Raw genomic sequence first — 26,775 nt, forward strand, 5'->3', positions numbered from 1 at the left:
GGGTCTGTTCCTTCGGCTCTGACCCTGGGCTCTGTCGCCTGGGCTGAGGCAGGCTGGCTCTGCACCTTCTGTAAAAGAATGTTGCCCAGAGCCTGAAATGCACAGGAGAGCCCCTTCTAAAGGCACTGACCCTTAAGGGTAGAACACCTTTCAATTCATATACAGATAAAAAGTTGCAGAACAGAGAATGACATGTGTCTTCTTGCAGGTTTACAGGAACACCATGACCTGACCTCCCAGGACAGGTGCAAGAACAAAGGATTCCGACACCAAGAAGTTTGCACCAACCAACCAACCCTTTTCAGTATAAAAGGAGCCTGAATTCTGATTTGAGGAAGATGCTTCTTCGGGACACTAGTTGCCCATCTCCTGGGTCTGCTGGCTTTCTGAATGAAGTCACTATTCCTTGCCCCAACACCTCGTCTCTCGATTTATTGGCCTGTTGTGCGGTGAGCAGAATGAGTTTGGTCTTGGTACCTAGAGGACCTAGGCAGCCTGCACTTTTAACTGTGGTGCCATGTTACCTTCTTTACACACAGAAAGACAGTTCGCACTGGCCACCTGCAAAGACTCCAGCAGCCTCATCCTGAACTCTGCCCTCCTTCACGCTGGCAGTGGCACCTCCAGCTTGGCTGAAGGGCCGTCTTAGGTGTGGCGATTTGTTAAAACCCATACATGACAGGACGGGTGCTCCAAGAAGGGCTGGCCCAAATCTACCACAGGTAGAAAACTAAGACCCAGAGGGACATTTAGATCTATGAGCCTGGGAGATGCTCGTGTCACTAACGGAATTCGCAGTCCTCAGAGTGACGGAAGCAGGGCTCAGGAGCTGCCCGGTAAACACGACAGAAAGGCAAGAAACCAGTGCACATGAAGATGACATAGGGCGAGAGGCAACCAGACGCGCTCCTCATGGAAAACTAAATGCAGAAAGCAGAGGGACTGAAAAAGGGAAATGTGTTGCATTTTAATGTCCTACTTGAAATACTGACCTCTTTCCTACACAAAATAACTGAAGACCTTATCAATTGCTGAGTCATGTGCAAATAGTTTCATGAGGGTTTTTAGACTTTCTAACATAAGACATGAGCATCTCTATGGGTAAAGACTATTTATATTGCCATATTCCTATATATCATATATATATATACGTGTATGTATATTAGACCACCTTTTATATACATCTACCTATAACATATGTATTTTTACCCAGTGATGGGCATACAGTAGACATTCAAATACATTTTGATTTATTGCCTAATAGTGAAGAACTTCAAGGCACTAATATGTTTTTGCACATGTTGAAAACTAATATTCGATGCCTTTCTTCTGTACTTGAGAAGCACCCAAGTTGAACGTGGGACACCTTGGGGGACCTTCAATCACTCTCTCTTCTTATAAGACATACATTCTATTTTAAGTCTCTTGATCCAACTTTAAAGAAACAAAATTCATTTCTCTCTTAGGCACACTTCTGAAACAATGGCTCAGAAATCCTCGTGATGATGCCACCAAAAACGTGAACTGAGGTTTGAGCCAGAGGGAGCCAAGAGCTCGGGAAATACTGGAAACACACATGTCTACGTTTGGCGGGAGTCTGGACATATTTCTTCCCCACGTGCCAAAGCAAGTGGAAAAACGAACGTGGAAGCTTTCAAAACCTTGGAACTACCTCTGAGGTTGCCTTCTCCCTGGAATGAGGAGGTACTAAAAATTGCTTTTGGCAAAAAAGAGAGGACACAGAGAAAAGGTAAACATATAAAACTATTGTTTCACAACATTCCTAGCAAAGAAAATAGAAAAGTGAACATTTACGGCCAGAGGGGATTTACAGCCACGAGTGAAACACTTCCCGTCTCTGGGAACTTGTATTACTCTGTGCGGAACTTAAAAGGTCACTGGTGGAACTCACTTTGTGGAGGAGATGTGCTCCAGCCCCTGGGGAAGTGGTTGTTGCCAACAGGTTTCTCGGTCCTCGGGGCTGCAAAGCCTCGGGCGAGCCTAGATCCCGCATCCTTCTTGGAACCTTCCTGACAAACACTGGACTTGGTGTGAACGAGAAGCACATGTTTATTGTGTGAGGCGTCTGAGAGGGAGCAGGCCATTTGTTACAGCATCTGGAGGTACCTGCTCTAACTAACACGAAGAGGAAGACTATGCTTTTGGTAACCAAGGCTTCCCAGAGCCTGTACACCTGAGCAGAGACGAAAAGAGACCACCTGGGCGAGGCTGACCTGTTACGTCCCCACCGACAGCAGCAAGGTCCGCGTTAGATTAAAAAAAATTAGGAGGTTGAACATCAACACGGTTCCATGTAATTAAATTCATCCCTTTGACCTGTTTGTCTTGACACTTTTACATGCAAGCTACGTGCGTGTCTCTGGATGTATGTATCTCTATGTACGTGTTTTGCTGTACGTTTCTGTGAGTTTTCAGACCTGTGCTGATCCAGGGACCCACCACCACAATCAAGACAGAGAGGTCTCATCGCCCCAGAGCCTCCCTTGTGTTTGCCTTTTTGTGGTCGGAACATCTCCGCTCTCAGTCCTTAGCAACCACTGACCAGTTTTCCACCCATCCACTTTGCCCCTTCCAGAATATCACATAAAGGGAAGCGCACAATACGGAGCCTTTTGTGGCTGGCTTCTTTCACTCAACACACTTCCTTTAAAGTCAGTTTTTAAGAAATGTCGACGAGAAGGAAAAATGACACGAAAGCAGTGAAAGCTGGTACCTGCCGGGCCCGGGCGGCTGGTACACGGAGAGTCGTCTTCCATTCTGTCTGGCTCTCATGCATGGTTGGAAATTTCCATAATAAAAAGTTTTTGAAGTTTGAAATAAGATATAAGCACCGCGGCTTAAAAGGAACCTAAAGAAACCAAAGACCCCGACTGAGTGAAAGCCTGGACTGTTTCAGTCCAGGGCAACGGCTGCCGGAATTTTGCTGGTGTCCTTGCAAGAGGGAGGCAGTAAGCAGCTGAGTCTGTGAGTCAGTATTTGCGGGTTCCGGCTGTTTGCAGTGTCCAATGAAGCCAGGACGCCACGTCCTATTTCTCCAGCAAAACCCAGGATCAAACCTGTGTTCTTCACCAACCTGAGAATCTCTTACGTTTCTGACTCAAAGTCTCACTAGAGCAGAAGTAGGCCAGTGCATTCTGTAAGATGAAACTTCCTTAACATGAAGGAACCTGCTGTAAAAAATGGATTTTGCCCCAAGGTGACACAGGGCTGTAAGGAGAAAAGACCTAATTTTAGGCAAGAGTAAAGTCGCCCCATCGCCCAGCACAGAGAAGACGCCTGCCGGCCGACTGCGGAGCAGAGCGGAAGGCTTACGTCTGCGGCTCCCCGCTCCTCTCCATTTGCACCTGTCTGAAACGTAAGCCCCCCTGAGTTTTCTGTGCCGTTAATAGAGTCAAGAGTTTGAAAAGCAGAATTAAAATAAATCTTCCTCAAACCAGTGGAAAAGGGCAGCGGGCGCTAATTTTGGAGACATCCAGGAATTGACGTAAGCTTTGGAAAGGGCACGTCTTCTGAGCAGCACGTTGGAAATCCGGGCAGTCCGGCCGTAGTTGTCCCTTCTGGCAGAGAAAATGGATAAATTCACCTTCAGAAAAATGTGGCTTTTCGTGCTCTTCGATTTTACTTCAGGAATGTTGGAAACTTTATTTTCTTGCGAGAACGTGTATCTCATTTCACCAAAGCATGCCCCCTCTCAGGCACCTTTTCTCAGCAAATCACGTCCGTAGTAGCAAAATGGTTCTCTCATTTGTGTAATTCCTGGTTTGAAAGATGCTTCAAGAGCGGCCGCTAACTCTGCGTTTGTTTCCTGTTTAAATCCGGCCTCCCAGATCCGTTCTGGGGAATTTCCCACCTAGGATGTGGTGCTGCGTTTTATGAGGCTAGAATCAATACGACTGTCCTCTATTCTGGTTGCTTTTAGCACGGACGTTTTTAGCATGAAGTTTTGGTCCCTCAACAAACAGTTTCCCGGCTCTTCTGTTTTCTGCCTTCACCATCTAGAAAGTGGCAGCACACGTGTCTTTAGAGCCAAATGAGCTACCAGTAAGGAATGAGAAATGCCGAGAAAACACCGTGAGATTACGGCAGAATGTAAATCACGAGTCAAAGAATCGGTGAGAAAATGGATATAAACCTCTTTGAAAATTATTGTAGGTTTGAAAGGGAATCTGGAAATCAACTAATACTTCATTCCATAAGAAGAAAGAAAAGTTTCCTTAGGATGATGGTCTTGGCGAGAGATGGTGTGGACCTCGAGGGGACACCTGGCGATGTCTGGAGACATCTGTGGACACAATCGAAGGAGGAGGAGGGCTACTAGCAACTAGTGGGTAGAGGTCAAGGAGGCTGCTCAAAATCCCACAATTCTTAGACCCTCCGTCCCTCCCACACACACAGACACAACAATGCATTACCCAGCCCCATCCTTAGGACACCCTGCCTTAGGGTAAGAGCTGGGAGAACTGAGCCAGAGAGGCTGAGAAGCACGGCCGCAGGTAAAACGTCCTCCCATGTCCCCACCAGCAAACCTGGGCTCCATCAACAGGCAGAGAATCTTTCAGGGCCTTTAAATCCATCGTGGGCTTTGGCTTTAAATTAATCAAAGTGCTCGATCCGCAGAGATATACTGAGATCGACTATGTGTCAGACGCTGCACTGCGGTTTTGAGGATGCACAAGAAAGGAGAGATGTCTGCTCACTTGGAGCTCAAGGAGGGAGGGGACCAAAACGGTCGAAGCACAATGGCCCAAACAGCTGAATCCCAGGCAGGGATGAGCTCTGTTACAGAAAAAATTAAAGCAAGATGGTGGCGGAAAGGGAGAGACCCAAACTGAGATGCAATAGTATCTATGTATCTATCTAGGTACCCATCCAGCCAGCCACCATTCACCCACCCAACCACCCATCCATGTAACCCCTTATCTATGTATCTTTGTATCTGTGTATCTACCTACCTACCCATCCATCATCCATCATCTATCCATCCATCATTCATCCATCCACTGTCTGTCTCTTTGTCTGTCTACCTTTCCACTCAACCATCCACCCAACCATCCATCCATCCATCCATCCATCATCTTCACCTGTCTATCTATCCATCATCTTTATCTATCTATCTATCCATCTATCTTTCCATCTATCCATCCACCATCTGTATCTGTCTACCATTCCACCCATCATCTGTCTGTCGTCCATCTGCCTTTCCATCCGTCTATCCTGGCCCCATCTTTTGCCCTTCACTTTTTTCAGCTAATGTTTTGGGGAAACGTTCATATCAGAAAAGCCATGCAATATTCTGGGAATAGTATCATTATGTGAATGTGAAATTACCAACACCCTTGCAATGAGCACTTCAGTGACCTACAGACACTGCCCTGGTCGCTTCTGCATTGAGTGGTGTGGATGTCACCGTGGAGAAGTCTAAAAACGGCCTGAATTTCTTCCCCTGGGAAGTGATGAGTGACTCACTTTTTCCTTACAAAACGTTTTAAAGTCTGGCATGCATCTCACACACACACACACACACATCAGTATATCTAAAGCATTCACTGAAATTAGGTCTATGTGGTCTAAAGAAAGGGGTAAACACCACACAAGAGCACTTTAAGATGGTAACAGACGCCCCCCGCACTGGCACCCAGGTTAGGAAGCAGAATATCCTCATTATCTCTGAAGCCCCTTGTACGCTCCTCTCCATCAATGCCGTCCTCCTCTCCACCGAGACCTACTGGTCTAAACCTTGTGTTCATTTCCTTGCTAATTTTTTTTATGGTTTTATCTGAATGAATGCGTGTATCCACATCCACACTTTGTTGTTAATTTGATGTCTAATTTTTAATCTTTACATAAATGTACTTTTCTGAAACTTTCCATTAAATTTAATATTCTGGATCAGCGATCACCCCCTATTGATGTAACTGAACCATTATCATGGGTGTGTGGGATTCCATTGTAGGGAAATGTCAAAATTAATGTATCCGTTATCCTCTTGACAATCTTTTGGGATTTTTTTTTTTTTTTGCTGTTAAAACAGTGCTGCTATGAATATTTATGTATGCCTCCTAGTGAACGAACGCCAAGAGTTTCTCTAGGTTCTGTACCTCAGAAGTGGAAATCTGGGGTCACAGTGTATGCACATCTTTGATTTAACCGTCTGACTCCAAACTGCTTTCTAAAGAGGCTGTATCAGGTTTGCCCACCAGCAGCGGATGAGGGTTTCCTTTATTCCACAGTTCCCCACAGCTCTCGGTGTTATCAGACCATCTGACTTTTTGCAGTCTAGTAGACATAAAATTGAAATGCATTGTGGTTCTAGTTTGTTTTTCTCTGATTTCTAATGCGATGGAGTATCTTTTACTCATTGGCTACACTGTGCCTTCTCTTCTGAGAAAAGTCCACTCATTTGCCACCCGTTTTTCTGTTTGGTCATTTTTCTTACTGAATTACACGCATTCTTTGTATATGCTGCATCTTAATTCCTCATTGGTCTTGGTGTATTACAAATACCTTCCCCAAAATTATGATCTGGTTTTTTTTCTAACAGAAAAAAGTACTTGTTTTAAAATGTCGTGAAATGTATCCATTTTCCCTCTGTGGCCGGTGGTTTGGTGTCTTGTTGAAGAACCCTTTCCTCCCAGAGCTGAAGAAGTTACTCTCCAGAATTTTCGTCTGCACGGATTTCTTTTTCCCCCGTGAATACCTAACTGATCTGAAACTGGAATGAGAGAAGGAAGAGAACGACAAACACTGATTCCACCTTTGCATGAGGGGTTCCCAGCCTGGAGAGAACGCTATTGTCTTGCCCCTCCGTGTTCTCTTTCTTCTGCTTCGGGGTCTTTCCGAAGCTTCCGTCTTATTTACGACGTGCTCAGTTTGGGTGAATCTTTTCTGCATCACTTACGACCCTTCTGCCCTGGCTCCCAGCTGGGACGGCCACAAGTGACAAACCCCGGCGATTGTCTCTGCTCCGGGCGCAACGTGGAGCTGATCAGAAGAGACAGCTTGCTGTCATAAAAAGCAGTCTTTTTTCAAACTGCTGCACCCACAGGGTCAATCAGGGAGCAGCGCCCACAGCTGGCACCTGGCCGGAAGGCTCTAAGAGCGAGGGCTGGCTGAAACGGCCGACGGAGCCACTAGACGAAGGGGAGCAGCCCGTGTGGTAGTGACGGCAGGAAGTCTCTTCTCCTGGAGTCAGCAGGACAAAGCAGGAAGGTGGCCTCACGGGAGGCCAGCAGCCAGGTCTCCCTGGAGGGACCGCAGCCACAGCGCGGGCTGCCTGGTGGGAGCTGGAACCACAGATGGAGAAGCTCTCTGACCCGAGTAAGGACCATGGGGCAAGAGAAAAGAGAGCTGTCCTGACTTCCCTCATGTTCCCGACCCCCAGGTTCCTGCCGTCGGGCCCTGTCGGCCAAACCCCATGGGAGCCAGGTCTGGGTGGTGCAGCGCATCTGAGGGACACAGGCTGCAGAGGCGGATCTACCACCCGTCGCGGCGGAGCAGGAGGGTGAGGGGCCAGGTGCAGAGCAAGCAGCCTGGTGCGCCTTCTCGCCTCTGCCCTTTGCAAGGGGCGCTTCCGGGGAAAACTGTCGCGCTTCTTAATCACTCACACCTCCAGCTCTCGCTTGCTGCTTAAGAAAGGACCTCACAACTTAAGAGGCTTAGAACACCGCGCTTCTGTCATCCATCATGGGTTTACGTTCCAGGAGCAGGAGCAGGGCTCAGTGGTGAGACATGCCTGCTGCTCCCCCACCCCGGAACAGGCTGAGGTGCCCCGGCGGGGCTGCGCTGTTGGCGGGCAGGCCTCCTGCATCCAGGACGGCGTCCAGCGCGTGTCAGGGGCCTCACCAGGAACAGCCAGAAGGCTGGGCTTACCAGCCTCCTCTCTCCACAGGGTCTCAGAGCTTCTGATATGCCCTCCCAGGAGGCGAGCTGGACCTTTACAGGGCGGCTCAGGGCTCCGACGGCAAGGGCTCCTGGAGACTCTGGTGGGAGGTCAAGGTCTGTGTCGCGCCTCAGAGCTCCAGACCCCCACTTCTGCTACGTTCTCCCGGGAAATCGATGCCCAGGGCCAAATTCAAGAGAAGAGGGAAGCGCATCCAAAAATATAAGCCACGCTCGGCCCACCGCACGTCCTCTCCTCCCAGGGGCCCTGGCGGGCGAGGAGCTGCGCGGCTAGGACGGCGGCGCCGAGCTGAGCTTCCCGCCGAGCTCACGCGGCTGCCTCGCTCCGGAGCCGATGCCTTCCCAGCCCTTCGTCTGCGTGTTGACGCTGGTATTGTGTTTGCAGTTTTCCAGTGGATCAGCTTCCTTTAGCACCTTCACATCAGGGAGGACCCTGCCGCCTGGCCCTGCTCCCACCGCCCCCAGCACCAGCGCGGCCGAGTCAGCTGCTCTCCTAAATTATCAACGGAAGTGCCTCCTAAGCAGCTCTGAACACGCTCCTTCTCGTCTTCCGTCTTCGTAGCTGGAGTCAGAGGCAACCTCCCTTCCAGATGAACTGACACTGCTCAGGCTGCAGCGGCCTGATGCTACCGCGGCCCGGGAGCTGCCCCGCTGCGCTCCTGGGTGGGGGGCTACCTGCCGAACGCCGGGCCCGGAGCCTCACAGTCTGCCCGAGGCTCGCTGGCTGACTGTGATTACAGCAGTGACGGCCGGAAGGGAAAGAGCCCAGAGGCCGAGGCTCCGTGACCGTCGATGACCTTCCGGAGGGCACACGGTCAGTGACGAGGCCACGACAGGTGCCCAGGCCCCTGGCTCCGTGCCCTTGCTCTTCCTCATGAACCCGTGTGGCCTCCACCAGGTCAGCGCTGCCCCGTGGACCTGAAAACGGCTTTCCTCGTGATAACGACCAGCGTGTGTTGGGGGGGGGTCCGGAAGCGCCCACGGTAACCCGCCTCAAGCCCTCAGAGCCCCCATCTGCAGAGTCTGGAGACGGTGGCCACAGCCTCACCAGGGCTGCTCTCCAAGGCACTGTGTCTGAATCGGCGTCTCGCCCCCCAGAACAGACCCCCGCTCACTCTCACAGCGCCGGCCACTCCGTGCAGGGCTGGGCCCCTGTGCTGTCTCAGCTGTTGCATCCCGGCGCCGAGCTGAATCGGGGAAACGTCCCAGGTAACTCATTCTCCTAAGTGCTTAAAAAAGAGAAATGAGATCGAGGGGCATCTGCGTCTGCTCCCTGCCTCGCATGTATGAGATGAATTTTCCAGAACACGCGTTCTCGGGCGGATGTCAGCGCGGGTAAGTTCTCAGGGCCGCGAAGTGAATGTTATGGGTCCTGGGACGTCTGACAAGCCATTCCCCTCGGGTGTTTTCATTTCTTCTTCTGCAAAATGTGGGTGACGACAGTACCTAGTCTGTGGGCTTGTTCTGAGGAATCAATGCGTAAAAAGTAGTTTAAGCGCTTAGTGCCAGCGCACACAGATGCTTAATAATCCACTGGCTATTTTATTATTATTATTATTATTATTAATTATTATTAATACTTTCAGCAATGTCCCCAAACTTCCCAGACCCAACACATTTTTCCTGTGTTCACACAAGTGACCCAGAGAAGGTACACAGAGAAATCACAGCCAGGGGGGTGGGGGCAGTGCCGGGCAGTACACCCAGGGGTGGAGCACATGCCTGGCACGCACAAGGTCCTGGGTTCAATCCCCAGCACCTCCACGAAGAAATAAATAAATAAACCTAATCACCGCCACCCCCCCCCCAAAAACAAGAAAGAAAAAAGGAGAAATCACATCTGGATTTACTGGGCGGAGGAGATGAAGAATTCGCCCCCATTCCGTGGACCGCTGACAAAGACCGCAGGGAAGCGGAACCTCCCTAGAGACCAGATGAGCAGGTGACATTAACGACCAAGGCCCAGCCCCGGCTCCTCCCCGCCTGGCGTTGTGGAATCCTCACTGTCTCCCCCCACCGCCGCCCCAGAACGTCACCAGGTGCCCGGGGCTGGGGGCAGGCAGGGAAACTCTGAAACAACTGAGACTGAGTCTTCTCACCCAGCCCATATCTACGTCTGTGGGCCCAGATCAGCGGACCCAGATTCCCAGCCGCCGTGCTGGCACCAGACCGGGTGCACCGGCGATACGCAGACGAACCCGCACGTCTTTCCCTCCAGCTGCTCTCAGTCTGGTTGAAAAGGAGACTGTCACATGGACCGACAATGCAGGGGACGTGGTGAGGTCCTGATGCAGAGCTGAAGGTCAGCTCAAGGTGACAGAGGATAAACATTCATGGCTGGAAGACAGCATGGCCAACGGTAACTCCACAGCCCAGCTCTCCCTGTGGAAGCCACCCCGGGCCCCTCGCCCACCCCGGACACACACAGCAAGTAGGTGCACAAGCCATGGAGAGTTCCTCGAGAGTCTCTGTGCTTTCGTGACCATAGTAAGAACAGGGGGAACCAAGGGAGGAATTCACGGTGCTGAGCAGGGCAGAGGGGCTGAGGGCATGTCTACAGCCAGGGCATCCTCCCCTCCCGTACAGTGCACCCCAAGCCCAGTGCCCCCGGTGGCTGATGAATTCTTGAGACCCACAACATTCATCCAACTAACCTTTTCATTTATTTTTTTACTCAGTTAGCCAGCCTGGGATTCATCACCCATAACTAAGAATATTACTGGCCACCCCAAGGCACATTTTCCCTGGAACAGCCTAAGAAGAGCTCTTATTCTGAGCTAAAGGCAGGTGAAAGGCTGCATCATTCAAGAGAGTGAAGCTCTGGACCAATCTCAAATCTCCATATTATTTCTAACAAGCTCAAACCTTCTGCAAAGCCGGCTTCTCAAACCACCAAAGAGTATCTTTGGAGTCTTGTCAACCCCAGGCCCACAGTGTTCCCCTTGTCAAATATTGTTTTATTCTCTCTCTCACTTTTGTAACTCTCACCTGTGAAAGAATATCTAATTGGTAATAACAATTTATTCAGAGATGGCCTGAGATCAGACTACTGTGCTGGGCACATGGTTCTTAACAAATTCTCGAGGATTTCACAGTTGAAACTGTCGAAATTTCATCAAAGTATGTGTATTTGTTAATAATGAACATGACAATATGTCCACCCACCCATCCATCCATTCATTCAACCAATCTGAGAACACCGCTGACTGGGGAGGAAGTCACCCATGCTTCGGAGCGTTGTGACTCCCTCCTGGACATTTCCATCTGGGTTCCTGGAGTGTCAGCTAATGTGATGCAAATATTTGGCTCCAGCCTGACATTCGGATCTGACAACCAGAACAGCTTTGAAATTGACCTCCTGTGGGAAAAAAGCAACGGAAGAATAGGTGGGCAGGACGCGCAGAGAAGGGCCCTTGAGTTCTTTCATTCCTCCAGACACACAATCAGGGGTGAGGGACCTAGGATGCTTCTGAAGTCAGTTCTCTGTAGGGGAAGGAGAGGGGAGGAGTGGTGCAAACGGGGAAGAAAGAGCCCAAGTGCTGTGGGGCGCCTCCGTTGTGCGCTGCAAGGAAAACATTTTCTGAAATTAAAAGGAATCCTTAGATGTCGCAGGAATGAAAGCGCCTGGCTCTTCTTCCTTTGTGGTGGTCTGCTTTGGAAGACGCAAGCTACGGGAGAGAACAGAACTGATCAGGTAACACACAGCCCCGCCAGGATTTTCTCCTCTGCCACGGTTCACACGCACACGTGCACGGGCATGCACACTTGGGCACGCTCCCCACTGGTTTTGAAACTGCCCTTGGGGGTAACTTGCACGACAAAACTTGGTTCCCAGAATGGAAGCCAAGCCCCTGTGTGCAGCCATGGAGTCACTGGGAGATCACTGGCAAGGAAGTGACGGGAGTGTGGCAGTAGGTGGTCAATGACTGTGGACAAAGAACTCAAACCACAGCTGCGGCAGGGGTCCTGCATCCGGACGGGCTCCCTTCTGTGGGTGGCAGTTCATTTGGTCCCCTCTACACCCTGGCCGTCCCTGAGAGGTGACGGATGTCCCGCCGGCACCTGCCCTGTAAACCGCGAGCCCACGTCTGGCCCGTGTTAGCGCTGTCAGCACAGAGCCTAGAAACAAGCCCCATTTCGGAGCCAGGCACCCAAGGATGCTTGCTGGGTTCCTTCAGGGTTATTTAGAGCAGACGGCCGGAGAGAGTAGACCCAGGATATTTGGAAGCTATGGTAAATTCGCGTCAAACTGACTTCATTAAAAAAAGATAAACAGTTCCATTACTTTCTAATTATAAGAATGAGAACTAAAGGCTAATGAAATTGCCAGATCCAGGTTTCCCACTAGCGGTTTTCACAAACAGATCGGGACTCACTTGCAATTCCAGCATTTTAAGTATCCAGCAAACACATCATTAATGCCAGCTTTCTTGTTTTTTTTTAAATAGTTTTTCCCCATTTCTTAAATTGAAGGATAGTTGATTTACAACGTTACATTAGTTTCTAGTGCACAGCACAGTGATTCAATTATATATATATATATCCTTTTTTGTTATAGGTCATTACAAGGTATTGATGTACTTCCCTGTGCTCTACAGTAGGACCTTGTTGTTTATCTGTTTTATATACAGAAGTGTGTACATGCTAATCCTAAACTCCTAATTTGTCCCTCCCCCTTTCCCCTTTAGTAACCATAAGTTTGTTTTCTGTCTGTGAGTCTCTTTCTGTTTTGTAAATAAATGTGTTCATGTCATTTTATTTAGATTCCACATATACGTGATCTCATATGATATTTGTCTTTCTCTGTCTGGCTTATTGCATTTAGTATGATCATCTCCAGGTCCACCCATGCCAGCTTTTAAAGAGACAGAAAGAAAGTGTACCATCGTACCAACTTAAACACACATTCATGAAACATGTACTGATTTACATTACTATTGTCTTCACTGGAAAACTGATTTTTTTTTTAAACACACTTCTAATTGATGGATGCTGAACAAATGCACTTTGGCTATACATCCAAAATTTTCCAATCTTTCTTGACATATAAGTGGAGCCACCAAATGTAGATGCTTCAAATGTGCTTGTTTCTGAATTTGCAAAGATCTGGGTCACTGTTTTACAGCCCAGCAAGCAGATTCCTCTTGGCTGTTGTCACAGCTCCAGTGACAGGGCCACCCTCTGGACTCAGGAGCATGTTCGTGTGCAGAAGACTGTGACTGGAAGCATAGCTTTCTGTGAAATTTAATTCTATGTGTACAACGGCTTCCCCAAAAGCTGGATGTGAATATCATCTCCTGGAGAATTAATGGTCCAGGAGAGTCTGGGTTTTAACCCTGGGTCCAGGAAATCAACAAGCAGTAATTGGCAAGCAGAAAAAATGGCAGAGTATGAAATGGTGTGATTTCCCCTTATTCAAAACCTTTCGTTCTCATCAGCAGAATCGTGCTCTGTATAGGCAGCCGTCTCCGAGAAAAATACCATAGGAGTGTTGAACCTGGGGAAACCAAGCCCAGAGCTCACACACCACGCAGGGGGCCTGTGACCAGCCGAATCCAGGTCTGGTTTGCAAAGGACAGAAGGGAGAGATAATGAAGGCTCAGTCCCATGCCCTAAATCCCTGTGGCTAATCTCCAGATGTACTCACAGCCCCAGTCAAAGGTTTAACCCGCCCACAATCAGCCAAGTTCAGTCATTAAGTTAATGTTGCCCACTGGTTTATGCTTCTCGGCTTGAGATTAAAAGGGAATTCCCAGCACTAGGTCACCATCAACAAAACTGAAACATGCAAAAGTACAAGCAAAAGGAGGACCCCTTTCTTAAACTCACCTGCCCCTTAACAAAAACAGAAGGAAGGAAGGGAGGGAGGGAGGGAGGAAACACAGATACGGAGCCCAGATGGAGAAGGACAAGAAGCCTGATCATCAGTAGATGAACTTTAAAAACCCGCATACAAGTGTGTACCATGTTCAGCAACACTCCCATGTTCAGGGGTCATAACAGATTTGATCAGATGGCACATCAGATCGAGGTTCTAGATTATGCAGCAGTGTTAACACATACTTAGTGACCCGGTAGCACTTAGACCAAACAGCTGTTATAATCAGATTTGTCTGCATTTAAACCAAACAAACAAAGAACTATTACAAAAACCCAATCAAATCAGGGCAAGTAGCTTCTCACACATACTTGATTCCAAGGAGAAAACTCACTCATTTTTTTCCCCCTAAAGCCCACAGCATTCATTTTAAATGCCTCGTCTTTGGTGTATTCTTAGATAAGACACTCAACAAATTCTATTATAAATCCTTCATACTTTTTGCTCTGTTATATTTTGAACACTATGTTCTATTTCTAGAGAAAAAGAAAATGATACCTTTGAGGTTGGTACCGCAGCACACTTAGAATTCACATGTTTGGAAGAGACTCTGTGTTGGCAAAAGTGTATCCGCTATCCATCCTGACAACTTTGCCATCCCATTTGCAGACTCATTTCAACTGTTTTTTTTTTTCTTTCAACAAGCCATTTGACTACCCTAAAATCCGCTGAGAACCCCCGCAAGCAAAGGCCGAACACCTGAGTCCCCCAGCTCTACTGGGACAGCATGGAAAATCTATTAATAAGAGTATCTTCACCACCAACCGGGAGAGAGCCAACAGGTCTCTGTATTTGACAGAGACAGTGGAGTTTGTAAGAACTGGAATAACGTTTCTAGCCTGGGGAGCCCGGGGGATCAAACAGTGAGGGTCTCAGAAGCATCGCCTGACCTTGGAGCTGGCACCACTGGGAAATAGATACTCCCAAAGAACTCACCTCAGCGTGAAGCGGTCCTCGGTGGAGTTTCTGGAGACGGAAACAGGGAAAGTCAGCACCTCTCCTTGCCTGACCGTCTTCGGCACGTACTGGATGGCCACGTTGTCATCCAAACGCAGCTCTCTCAGGGCCGGCCGGCTGTGGGTCTGGTAGAGGAAAACGCTCCCGATTCTCTGCAAGGGAGGCCCCGACTCGTCGATGTCGTTGTGGCCTGTCCGCATCCAGCCGGCTCTCCGGGCATCCTCCCCGGCGCAGTCCCCGCGCGCGTCCGCCGGCTGCACGGCGTAGTACAGCTCCACCGCGGGGCCGCCCGCGGGCGCCTCGGCCGCCTTCCGCCTCCCGGCCGCCGCCACCACCGTCGGGGGCCCGAACCAGCCGGCCGGGAGCTCCAGCTGCGCCACGCACAGCCCCAGGTCGCCCTGCAGCCGGCAGCCGGCCCGCACCTCCCGGGTCTCCCGGAAGGCGAAGACCCGCAGGCAGGGCAGCCGCGGCGCGGGCCCGGGGTCGTCCCAGTCCCTGCCCGCCAGCTGCAGCAGCACCTGCACGCGCGGCCGGCTCAGGTGGACGCGCTCCTGCAGGACGTGCGCCTTCAGCTTCCAGTTAAGGGAGAACTTGCTGGTGAACCCAAAGGGGCTGGAGGGCAGCAGCAAGTCCTGGGGCACCACCTGCTCGACGGTGAAAGGCCCATAGCTGGCGTTGAGGACGGGCAGCCGCCTGGACTTGTAAATCAGAAAGGACTCCACGCGCGACTGCAGGCTGGAGTTCCTCATGATGTCCTGGTTGGCTTCCTTCAGGAAGAAGGACACCTCCGCGTTGTGGATGCGGTAGGTCACCGGGAGGTAGGTGGGCAGCAGGGAAAACCTCTGGATGCTCTCCAGGATGCCCCGGCTCTCCGCCACTGTCGGGAGGAATCGGGGTTCAGGCGTTAGAAAGTCAAGAGCAGCGTGACCAGTACCTCAGATGTCTTTGCACCCCCTTTATGATTGCTTGCCCCGTTCCGGTACTAACTATGCAGTATTCTTTGCCCAAAATGTCTTACAAATCAACTCATTCTACACTAAATATATTTATTTAAAAAAAACAAAAACCTGATGCCGCTGGCCTACGTGGACCGCCAGGTTCATTAGCCACGCATAGAAGGTGGAGCGTGCAAGTAAGTCAAATAAAAAGGCAAAGTAGTGCCTTTCAGTTTCAAGTAGTGGTCACGGTGCCTTCAAGAAGTGATGGGTTATGCCTAAGACCTACTCCCTTTCTGTTCAAAGGAGACGTCCTCGTGAGAAAGGCCTTAAGAACATGCCGGCATCCCGCAGACAAGGGCAGTCCCATTAACTCAGCCTGAGGGGCTGGGATTGGAAACGGGAAGGACTGTCTCAGTGTGGTCTGATGCCGTGTCTGTGTTCTGTCCCACCAGACACACACGCTACACTTGCAGACACACTGACCAGTGGGAAACGATAAAGGACATTGAGACGGGCCACCGTAAACCACTTGGACAGCGCACGCTTTCCTCGGGGTGGAGCTGAGACGTGGAGAGAAAAGACCTTGGAGGGAGAATGCTGGAAGGGGCCGCTGAGCTGACCGTGTCACGTCAGGTCCGCGTGTCCTTCGAACCCAAGAATCAAGGGAAGCCCTTGATCACTTTCAGGTCACCTGCATCCTCTGCAAAAGCTGTGTTGACACCAGTGCACAGAAAGCGTTATTTTTTTTCCCACTTACTGAACATATCCCTCCTTCAGGGGAAACTAAAATTCTAAACTGTTATTTTTACAATGTGCCTTATATTCTGCAAGAAAAACACAGACAGAGAAATTACATAATTCAAGAACCAATTTAACGGGTTTTAGAAATGGAAATTATTGGCTCTGGGAACACTGACTTCTTTGCAAAGCTCCACAGTCATCCGGAGCCCTTCTCATTAGAAGCCGTGTAATTATCTCTGGTTATTTTGCAATAAAAGCAACTCGAGCCCTGCCAGTCATCGGGCCAACCTGTTTCAAAGGCCCACGTGAACGCATTTTCCAATGCACGACGCCTACATGAGTCTGGACCCCTCTTGGAAGCTGTCGGTGAACAGAGGGGAAAGCAAAGAACTCAGAGAAAGGGGTCTTGCCTGCGGCTCTGCTGCACAGAGCCCACGAGAGAGCAGACAAGACATGGAAACTCTTTTCCTCTCCTGGGCTGGTCTGACGGAGGAGGATGCTGACCAGAGGATGGAAGTCGCTCCCGGGTTCTGAGGGCGCAGGGCACGGAGCTGTGGTGCATCCTGCTTCTGGGCAAGAGGCCAGCCTGACTGCATTCACCCTGAGTTGACAAACAGCCCCGAGGGAAGGGCGCCCCCAGTGCCCAGGTACGAACAACACTCAGGCCAGGCGGATCCCCAGGTCATCAACTACGGCTTCTGCGGTGCCGAACCATCAGAAACCGCCCGTCCCTGAGCAGCTTTGATTCACCCAAGCAGTGGTTCCATCTGATTCCACTTTGTAAGCAGGAATTTCTTTTTCAAAAATCAAAATACCGCGCACCTAACAAGACGCCTCCCTCCTTCGCAGGGTTGCATTTTGCTTCACTTTCTGGAAACCACTCAGGATTTATATTTTCAAAAAGCCTGCATTTTCACATGTGAGTTTTCTTGGAAGCGAAGGACGGCAGGGAGTTTCGTGCCAAGGTTCCGGACTGAAGCTTTCTCCATCCGTCCCCCGGGTCCCACCTCCCCTCCCCCACCTCGCTGGTGACCGGCCCATCACCCCGCAGCCTGCGGCACAAAGGTCCCTCCTCTGGAATGCTCCCCTCGATTGCACGATTCTGTGCCATGTGCCCCACCGACGTCCTTCTGTCCGTCCCATGCTCCCCTCCCGCGGGACCCCTTGCGCTCCTGTAATTCTCTTAATGCTCCAGTGGGTTACAGGCAAGTGTGCGGAGAACACACACAAGGGCCCTTCCTCCATAATAAGACGCAGTCCTTAGGGGGGGACTGGCAGATACTAGGTACTCAGTAAGTACTTGATTAACGAATGCATCCACAAATGAACTGTGCTTTCAGCATTACCGAAAGCAGCTTATACTTTGACATCAGGATTTTGTACGCGGTCTTTTCTGTGGCTGCCATGCTGTTATTAGAATCCCAGATCCTTTTATCCCATTAAGGGCAGCATGTAATCTTGGCGACGTGGCACGAGGGACGGCAGGTGCCTCTCCATGCAGGGAGGTCCGTAAAAGACCCACATCAGTCACACGGTGTCCCCTGATTCTTAAAAATACATCTGGGCACCACTCAGAGCAGCTACCTTGCGTTGCCTTCACGCCAGCTTGGCGTTCATTTTCGACGCTGCCAATGCCAAGTAACTAGGGTATAGATGGCTGAGCATTAATACCAGACTCTGAGGCTGTGTGATCTTCGCAGTTGAACATCTGGCCCCTACTACTTGAGGACAGCAAACTTAATTGTGCCACTAATTACACGTTCCCGGGGCCGTGGCTCTGGGCCCTCTGGCTTTATTCGGGAAAGCCATAAGGGGGTCACCGTGGGTACCATTCAAAGGGGAGTAATTTCTAAGCTTTATTCTGCAAACAGCCTATTTGTCTTTTCGCCTGGTATCTGACCTAAGAGTTTATTGCTTTAAAAATGCTCCAAGATGATCTAAAGCTAGTGTTACTTCCATTTATGCCTTTCCTTTTCTAAAACAAAACTCAGAGAAAAATATTCCAACGATGTACAGAGTGGGCCATGAAGTCAAGAACACCAGTTCCACATAAAAGCGAGCCAGGCGTCAAGTAACAAAGGAGCCGCGCATGCTAAATCTCAGTTAATAACCCATTAAGAACAAAAAATTACACTTGATTTTGGTGCCATGGCTTTCGATGCTTATTTGAAACAAAATGATGATGTTTTCCCATCTTTAAGCAACTCCCTGGCCTCCTAGAGATTTTATATCAATTTTAACATTTGAAAAGATAATTTCCCCTAAACAATGCTTTTGAGAAACGTGAGGAAGGGAGCCGTTTGAGCCGAGACCCTTAGGTTTTCCCCGGAGTGGGCTCCAAAGCAGTAACTAAGGGGACATGGTCATAAGTAAACCCTGCGTATCTGTGCTGAACTTCCTGTGCAGAACGCACGCCGTGAACTTGGAGAATTGCCGAGAAATCACGGGGGATGCAAACGTCGCGTGCAGAAGACACAGCATGGTTAGGGCTGCCAGACAAAGTACAGCAACCCAGCTAGGTTTCAGTTTCTCATTAACGGACATGGTGATGGGGTGCGCTTACGATTAAAAGCGGTTTATCTGAAATCCAAATGTACCTGTCCCTGTTGGCTCACTCCAGCGACCCGAAGCCGGGCGTCGTAAGAAGAGGATGCTGGCCGGCAGGACTCTGCTGGCATTTCTAAGGGCAAAGGCCACACCCCCCGGGGATGCCCGCACTTGGCAATGTTCCCGAGGCCAGTTGCTGACAGTATCTGTCATCAGCTGAGCTGAAGGACGCAAGAGTGAGTCTGCCCACGCGGCACAGAAAACCGCCCAGTCAGGGCTTCCTGCAGCCTCCCCGTGGCCCGAGGCCCGGCCAAGCCAAAATGATTTACAGGAACCCGGCCCCCAGGGTCGCAGCTGCAGCAAACTGAGAGAAGGGGCTTTACAGCACTGGCCTGGGGGAGGCGGCACACCCCGAGCGCCCCCACCCCGCCTCGCCGACCCGGGAACGCAGGGACGGCGGGCTTCCGGGCGCACCGCCCGTGTGCACCTGTAACGCGAGCACGCACACGCCGCACACGGGAGGAAGAGGAGCCCACCGCGCTCCGTGGGGGGAAGCCCAGCGCACTGGAGGCCGCCCCCGTGCAAGGACAGCCAAAGAGAAGGCGAGCACAGGCGAAAGAGCAGAAGAATAAAATGCTTGTTGCACGAGTAAAAGCTGCAACACCAGTGGTCATTTTAAAGGACATTCAAGAGTCCGAGGAACAGCAGGGCTTTGAAGAACGGTTACCACAGAGCATTAAAGTATATTTTACGCAAAATAACTTTGAAGCTCCGAATGATCAAGAAAACGCAGGCCCTTTGTTATTTTCTAACGAAATAAGACTAAGGCAGAAGAAGATATGGTAGCATTAACAGTAAGGGATTTAAAATGGTTTCAGAAGCAATAAAACAGATACGAGAAAGCAGAAAATTGAATTTATGCTGAGAAGGAGAATTTGGGAAGCTTTCCCTAAAGCTAAGTGGAAAAGACGAGAAGCGAAAATGATGGGTGGCAGACGGCAAACAGGAGGCGCATTAGGTACACGCACAGATAACGGGGCTTCAGAGGGAAGGACCAGAATCTGCAGAAGAAGCACCGTGACAAAGACAAGAGAGAAAAGAAAACAGTCCTGGGGTAATAAATATTTCATATTTCCTGAAGACATTTCCTAATGTCGGGGATAAATAAATAGTTCTCTAAGTGCTTATTTAAAAACAAAAATTTTTTAAGAAAAATAAAATGAAACTGGCCTCAGTTGGGTCGATGGTGCAAAATTAAGTATTAAAACATAATAAACATTTCCATAACTCTGATGCGGAATGCTCTAACCGAACAATTCTCTAACCTAGAGGTTTTCCTGATAACATGTGAGGACGACAGCAAGACGCAAGGTTACACTCTATCTATCCTTCCTTTAAAAAATCATACTTTTTAATATGAATCATATTCAGGCAGAGAGGAGGTGGATCAAACGGTAATACTGAGGAACAGGAAAGTCATGGCATAAACAGGAAAATATTTAAGCACAGAGTAAGTTCAAATAATGTTTTAAATGGAGACAAAACCAACAAGGTCAAAATAGTTATCGACCAAAATAAGATTCATAATCCAAACATTATATCATTTAAAAATTATAACTTGGTAAAAATGTCAAAAGAAACATGAAAAGAAAACAGAAGTAAAAGTGTACAAATTTTACAAATTCATAGGTGAAATGGGTTTATTTTTGTCAATGGTAACCAAATAAATATGTATTCAACTATACTTTTTATAAGTTTGAAGTCAGGCTCAGGTTTGGCTTATATATTGGTGAGGGAGAAAGAGAGAAAGAGAAAACCCAAACAGGATATATTGAAAATACAGAACATAAACCATCAAAAGAAAAATGATAGAAAGTATAAAATATGATCAAAGGAGTAAGAACAAATTTGTTACTTATGACACTAAATATAAATGAGTTAAACTCTCCCGTTAAAAGACAAAGACTGCCAGAATGACTCAAGAATTATAAGGAAAAAAGTTTTAAATTGGCTGCAAGAGAACCCCTAAAATAAAGTGACTGATAGACTTTTTTAAAAAAAATCTGAGCATAGATAGTCCACTGAGGTGGGGGAAAGAGCTGGGTTTACAACTTTAATATCAGAGGATAAAGTAAAATTCAAGAGAAAAAATAGCTAACTGGGTTAAAGGATCTTAATTTTTATGGAAAGATACAACTCACAGTGCATATATAGTAATAAATATTTTATGCAAAAACATATCTCCTAAATTAATATCACAAATCTCCTAAAGTTATAAGTAGAAAGTGACAGTAAGTAAATTTTGTTTGAAAATTTTATGTATGTCCTTTCCCAGTTTCTGACTTATAAAGGATGGAAAAGTAAGGCTATGAAGATATAAATAATATAAATTATGAGGTTGTTAAACTCTACAGAGGATACTATTTATTCTGTACATATTCTGTACACCTTTCCAAAATATCACATATAAAGCCACAGGAAAACAAACAAAAAAATAACTTACACTGTATTCCATGAGCATATATAATAAAAATATAAATTACCAACAACAGAAAAATAGAAACACTGTTACTTGCTTGGGGAAAAACAAAGTACTAAATAGTTCTTGGATAAAAAATAAAAAGAAAACTTTAAAGTACACCGTACTTACAAAATACCAATAGTGACAAATTATGTATCAAAACATCCGTGAGGCAGCCAAAGACACAGTCAAACACAAATCCATGCAGGAGTCTTCAATGGTTTCAGCACCATCAGTGTTAAACAGGACAATGAAATTGACAAACGAAGCGTCCTGCTGAAGAAAAGAGAAAGCCAAAACAAATAACAAAACAAAAAGAATTCTAAGGAAAAAATGATAAAAAACGAAAGTAAGAAATATTGATATAAAAGACAGTAAAACTGAGAATTAAGCCAAAGCAGTGCTAAATTTCAAAAAAAAAAAAAAAAAGCTTGTAAAAGTGATTGTTACAGATGACAGATTAAGACCATGCACTTACATACTCTTCCACCCAAAAATCCTCATGGAACAGCCTAAGTTAAGAAAGAAAGAAAGAAAGAAAGAAAGAAAGAAAAGAAAGAAAGAAAGAAAGAAAGAAAGAAAGAAAGAAAGAAAGAAAGAAAGAAAGAAAGGAAGAAAGGAAGAAAGAAGAAAGAAAGAAAGAAAGAAAGAAAGAAAGAAAGAAAGAAAGAAAGAAAGAAAGAAAGAAAGAAAGAAAGAAAGAAAGAAAGAAAGAAAAAACTCGTGTAAATCTGGAAAGCAAACATAAAGACAGGATCAAGGGGCCAGAGAGACGGTGAAATTCTAAAGGACACGTCACAGATGGGCTGAACGGGTCCCCTGTTGTGGTCGTCTGGTAACGGTACCCTCAAGTTTTCTACAAAATCTTACTTTCGTCTGCCTTATTGGTCTCTATCTGAGAGAGACGTGTTGAAGGTTTTCCCAGTAATTTGGAAACGGTTAGGTTCTTGTATCTCAAACAAGACCTGACAGTGTTTGTCTTCAGTATCCTGGGCAGCACGTAAGGAACCACAACCATCGTATCTTCTTACGGATTACGTTGCTGGTGATAAAAACTTTCCTTTTGTCCTTCTTTGCGTTTTTGGCTTTGAATTGTACTTCTTTCTGGAGATGAATACAGCCACCCCTCCCCACTTTTTCTTTGGTTTTTGTCAGCATTTTCTCAGGACAACTCTTGGCCTCCTTGCGTTTTCATTAATTCTGTGTCACTTTTCTTTAGTGTCAATGTCTAAATTGATTTTGATTGTAAGCCTTTCTTGAATGATTTGTTTGGATTTATTCCTGCTGTTTTATTGTATGCTTTACATTTGCCACAATTTTGTGGGTTTTTTTTTTTCATTTTCTTCTCGTTTGCTAGATTGATTTTATGTGCTCCTTTTTTTTTTCTTTCTAGTGGTTAGAAAATCCTATAAAATTTCTTTACTATCAAGGAAAAAAATAGGCATTCAAACTGACTAATAAGCCAGAAGGAAATTAACAAATTTGAACAGACTCATAACATTATCACCGTAGGAAAATATTCAGGAATTTGTTTAATAAACCCAAATTAAGGAAGATTAACTCCACTCCATTCCTCTCCCTTCAAAGTCATTGGAAACAGCAGCAAAACCTTACATAAAGGAGAGGAAATTTTCCAACCCCAATGCAAAAAGAATAAGAATGCAGCCCAAACCTCAAATTCACAAAGAGTATCCAACTTCACATGAACTGGATAGCTCTCCCCAAGGGAGAGAACGAAGGTGTCTTCATGGACCAGAGGGTCCGAATGTGCTTAAAATGGCAAGCCCTAAGGGGTGGCAGACCCCACGACAGCTGGGATTGACGGGGAAACCCTTTTAATAGGCACTTCCTGTTTCCTGTGGCCTTCGCTGGTCACAGGCGCAGTGTCAGAGACGAGGTGCAGGAGAGCAGACGGCTGTACTGCGCGCTGTGACACGCTAGACGTTTTGTGAGCCTCGCCACGTCCCTGAAAGCCGCAGACTGGCACGAGAGGTGTGCCTCTGGGAACTTGGGTTAAAGGGGCTTCAAGACACAGACCCAGCTCCAAGTTCCACTGGCTCTGCTCAGCTCCCGGGCTCCCTCCTACGCGGGGGCACCGGAGGCTGCCCTGCACAGAGAGTGGCAGCCAACTGCCAACCCCCCTGCCTTCACCCGGCCCCTAACACGCGCTCAGTGGAGGACTTGCGCTTCCTTGAGAAAACACAGGCCACCAGACAGGAGCTCTCTCCCCTCCCTCCAGCAGATCGGCCGGCCACTTACAACTTGCTACCTGCCTTTGCCTACTATGACTCTCCTTCTCCTTCAACATCGAGTCCTCAGCATCCAGCAACTTTTCCCTCTCAAGCTTCCCCAACTTCTGTTTCTCCTGCTCAACTGGATAGCTCCCCTCAGTTTAAAAACACAGTATACTCAAAAAGCAAGCAAAACCAGCCCTTGATTGTAAATCTCCTTTTATCTACCATTTCGCCTCCCTGTTCCTTTTCAGACACATTTGTGTGTATACATACACTATTGTAAATATGCTTGTAGACGGGCTTATATTTTGTTGATTATAGACAACCTCTTAAATACATGTGTGCACACACACGCACACACGCACACACACACACAGAGTTGTCTCTGGTCACTGGGGTGGGATAAATAGATCCCCACAACCGAACCCCAGGAGCCTGTGAATACGGGAGCTTCACGGCAAGAGGGACTTGGCAGGTGTGACGAAATTTAACATCTTGAGATGAGCAGATGGTCCTGGTTCATCCAGTGGGACTGGGGTCCTCACAAAGGTCTTTATAAGAGGATGGCTGGACCTCAGAGAGGAGGAAGATGCTTCCTGCCAGCTCTGGATGAAGGAAGGGGCCACAGCCTAGAAGCTGGAAAGACAGGGTCCCCTGGAGCGTCTATAAGGAACGCCATCTGGGGAACAATTTCAGACTTCCGACCTCAGTGCGTTTCTGTTTCAATAACTGGAAGTGTTGTGTCTGTTGTTTCATATTATTTTCCTCCTTCTGTAGAGAAGGAAACAGGGAGCCAAAGGGATGGAGAGGTTGACTGAGGTCACACGACTAGGAGGTGCGTCGAGGTCAGTGGCGTGCAGGACCCGGCAGGCGGGGACTCACAAGAGCTGAATCTACGCACCTCCTTCCAGCCCCACGTCCAGTAACCTCAGGTGGGGAGGTGCCAGCAGCCCGGGGTGGGAGCGCGTACACTGTGGGAACTGACAAGCCCGACAAGCCGGTGTCCCTCCCTCCCTCCCGCCAGACTCAGGCAGCAAACAGTCATCAGGCTGGTCTGCTGCCTGGGTGTCAATTCACCCCACTCCACTGTGATCCTGTCCCTTCTTCTGCTGTTGTTAAAAAGATTTCCTTGGTTCCCCAACGACTCCCTTGTAAATTCACATTCTGCCGCTCAGCACTCAACACCTTCAGGTGTTCACCGCTGTCCTCCCTTCCCGGATCTTGTTACCCGCTGCATCCCACCTATGCTGCGACCAGACTCAACTGCAGATCGCTCACCAAACGCAACCCCTTGGTTCCCTCCTCTGCTGCTCTCACGCCCCCTCAAGGCAAATCTCCAGCAGGAAAACTGCCATCTGTCCTAGAACACTGCATAAGAGGGCCCTCAGACCCAAGACCCCCTCCCCATACACTGCAGTTGGACGGGGTCCCCACACCTATGCAATATCTTGATTCTGCTCTTCTCCTTGGGTATGTGCCCAATTCTGCTTAGCACTACAACTTGTTTCCCCCACCAAATCATTTACTTAATAATTACATTTATTTTGTTGTGAACGCTGTTCTGTATGTTCTAGAACGATGAATGAACGTAATACTCCCAGCAACCCAACGTTAGGTGCTTTTTATCATCCTTGCATCACAGGGAGGAAACTGACACTCAGAGGGGTTAAGGGACTAGCCTAATGTCACACAGCAGGCAAGCGGCAGAGACAGGATTCCAACCCAGCCGTCTGGCTCCTTCACCAGGAAGCAGTGTGACCCTCAAGGAGAGATTCAAGGACCCAGCCCTGCCGTGTTCATCTTTCCATGTTAAACCGTGCCTTCCCCAGAATTTGGCATGAGTACCAATGGCACCCTGATGGATTAATTCCCAGTGGTGCAGAGAGAAACGTATTTTCAAAAATGGTAACGAGCCACATGTCTCTCTTAATGAATACTGGGGAAAAATGTAACTCATACATCAAGTCCAAGATTCGTGACTGTACTGCCGAGGCTGACACGGAGGCCGGTACTTTGCAGTGATCGGTCTGCAGAAGCTGCTTGAATGTCAGGTCCACGGCTTCTCGGACACGCTACTGCAGCCACAGGTGACACGCGAGAGGCCCCAGAACCCAGCACAGAGCTGGACACACTCGGGGAGCTTGTGATGTGTCCTCTAAGTGAGGAAATGCTACCTCCAGGGAAAGACGCCGGTTGTTCTTTGGGACGTGTGTCCACAAAAGGGCACCTTCAGAGGACCTGGACAAGAAGTGCGCCCCCTTCAGCCCACGACACCAGCTTAGGAGAAAAGTCCCGAGGTGGAGACGAACCACGTTGACTTTATACACTTGGCTCTTAATTTGCTTCTAAAGCATTGGATTTGTTGCTTCAAATATTCCAGAAGCAAATTTGTCTTCATTTCTCAGGCACATTTTCAAACCTTGAATGATTCAGGAAGCTGGCATTTGACTTCAGCTTCCCCGAGGAGCATGACAACTAAAGAACGTAGCCCGTGGCAAATACAGCATCCCCGCCACACACAAGCCCGTACAGATTTCAGTGTGAGCAGCCCTCCAGCCTAAAGCGCAGTGCGCTAGGAGAAGCGTTCGGAGGCTGTGAAGCTGTCTTAAAGGCAAAATACCTTTCTGTCTTTATTTTATTTTTTTAATTTTTTAAAATTTTAAATTATTTCTTTATTTTGTAGAGAGGGGTAATTAGGTTTAATTTTTTCAGGTTTACTCATCTTTCTTTTTAATGGAGGCAGTGGGGACTGAACCCAGGACTGAATGCAGGTAAGCAGACACGCTACCACTGAGCTACACCCTCCCCCTTTCTGACTTTAATCACTCATCCTGCTGTTGGGGGCGCGAGGGTGTCTGCCAGGCGCTGTCCTTGGTGCTGAAGAGGCAGGCTTACACAGGACAGACACGGCCCCTGTCCTCACGGGGCTGCCCTCCTAGTGAGGGGGTGCAGATTAAAACACAAGTAAAGAAACGGACCCGTGTAATGTAATTTCAAGCAGCAGTAAGCGCCATGAAGAAAAATAAGCCAGGGTGCGAG

General features: G+C 48.3%; 1 protein-coding gene across 3 annotated transcripts in view; it reads right to left on the minus strand.

Annotated features, from left to right (window-relative positions):
- The window catches only part of TMEM132D (transmembrane protein 132D), a 527,348-nt gene that overhangs the window by 352,970 nt on the left and 147,603 nt on the right, over nt 1–26,775 (minus strand). For all 3 annotated transcript variants that reach the window (XM_072953620.1, XM_072953621.1, XM_072953622.1), the window contains exon 2: nt 14,735–15,632. In XM_072953620.1, the coding sequence (XP_072809721.1) occupies nt 14,735–15,632 (898 nt within the window). The remainder of the gene's footprint in view (nt 1–14,734; nt 15,633–26,775) is intronic.

This window comes from Vicugna pacos, chromosome 32, assembly GCF_048564905.1.
Source record: "Vicugna pacos chromosome 32, VicPac4, whole genome shotgun sequence".
Classification (NCBI taxonomy): domain Eukaryota; kingdom Metazoa; phylum Chordata; class Mammalia; order Artiodactyla; family Camelidae; genus Vicugna; species Vicugna pacos.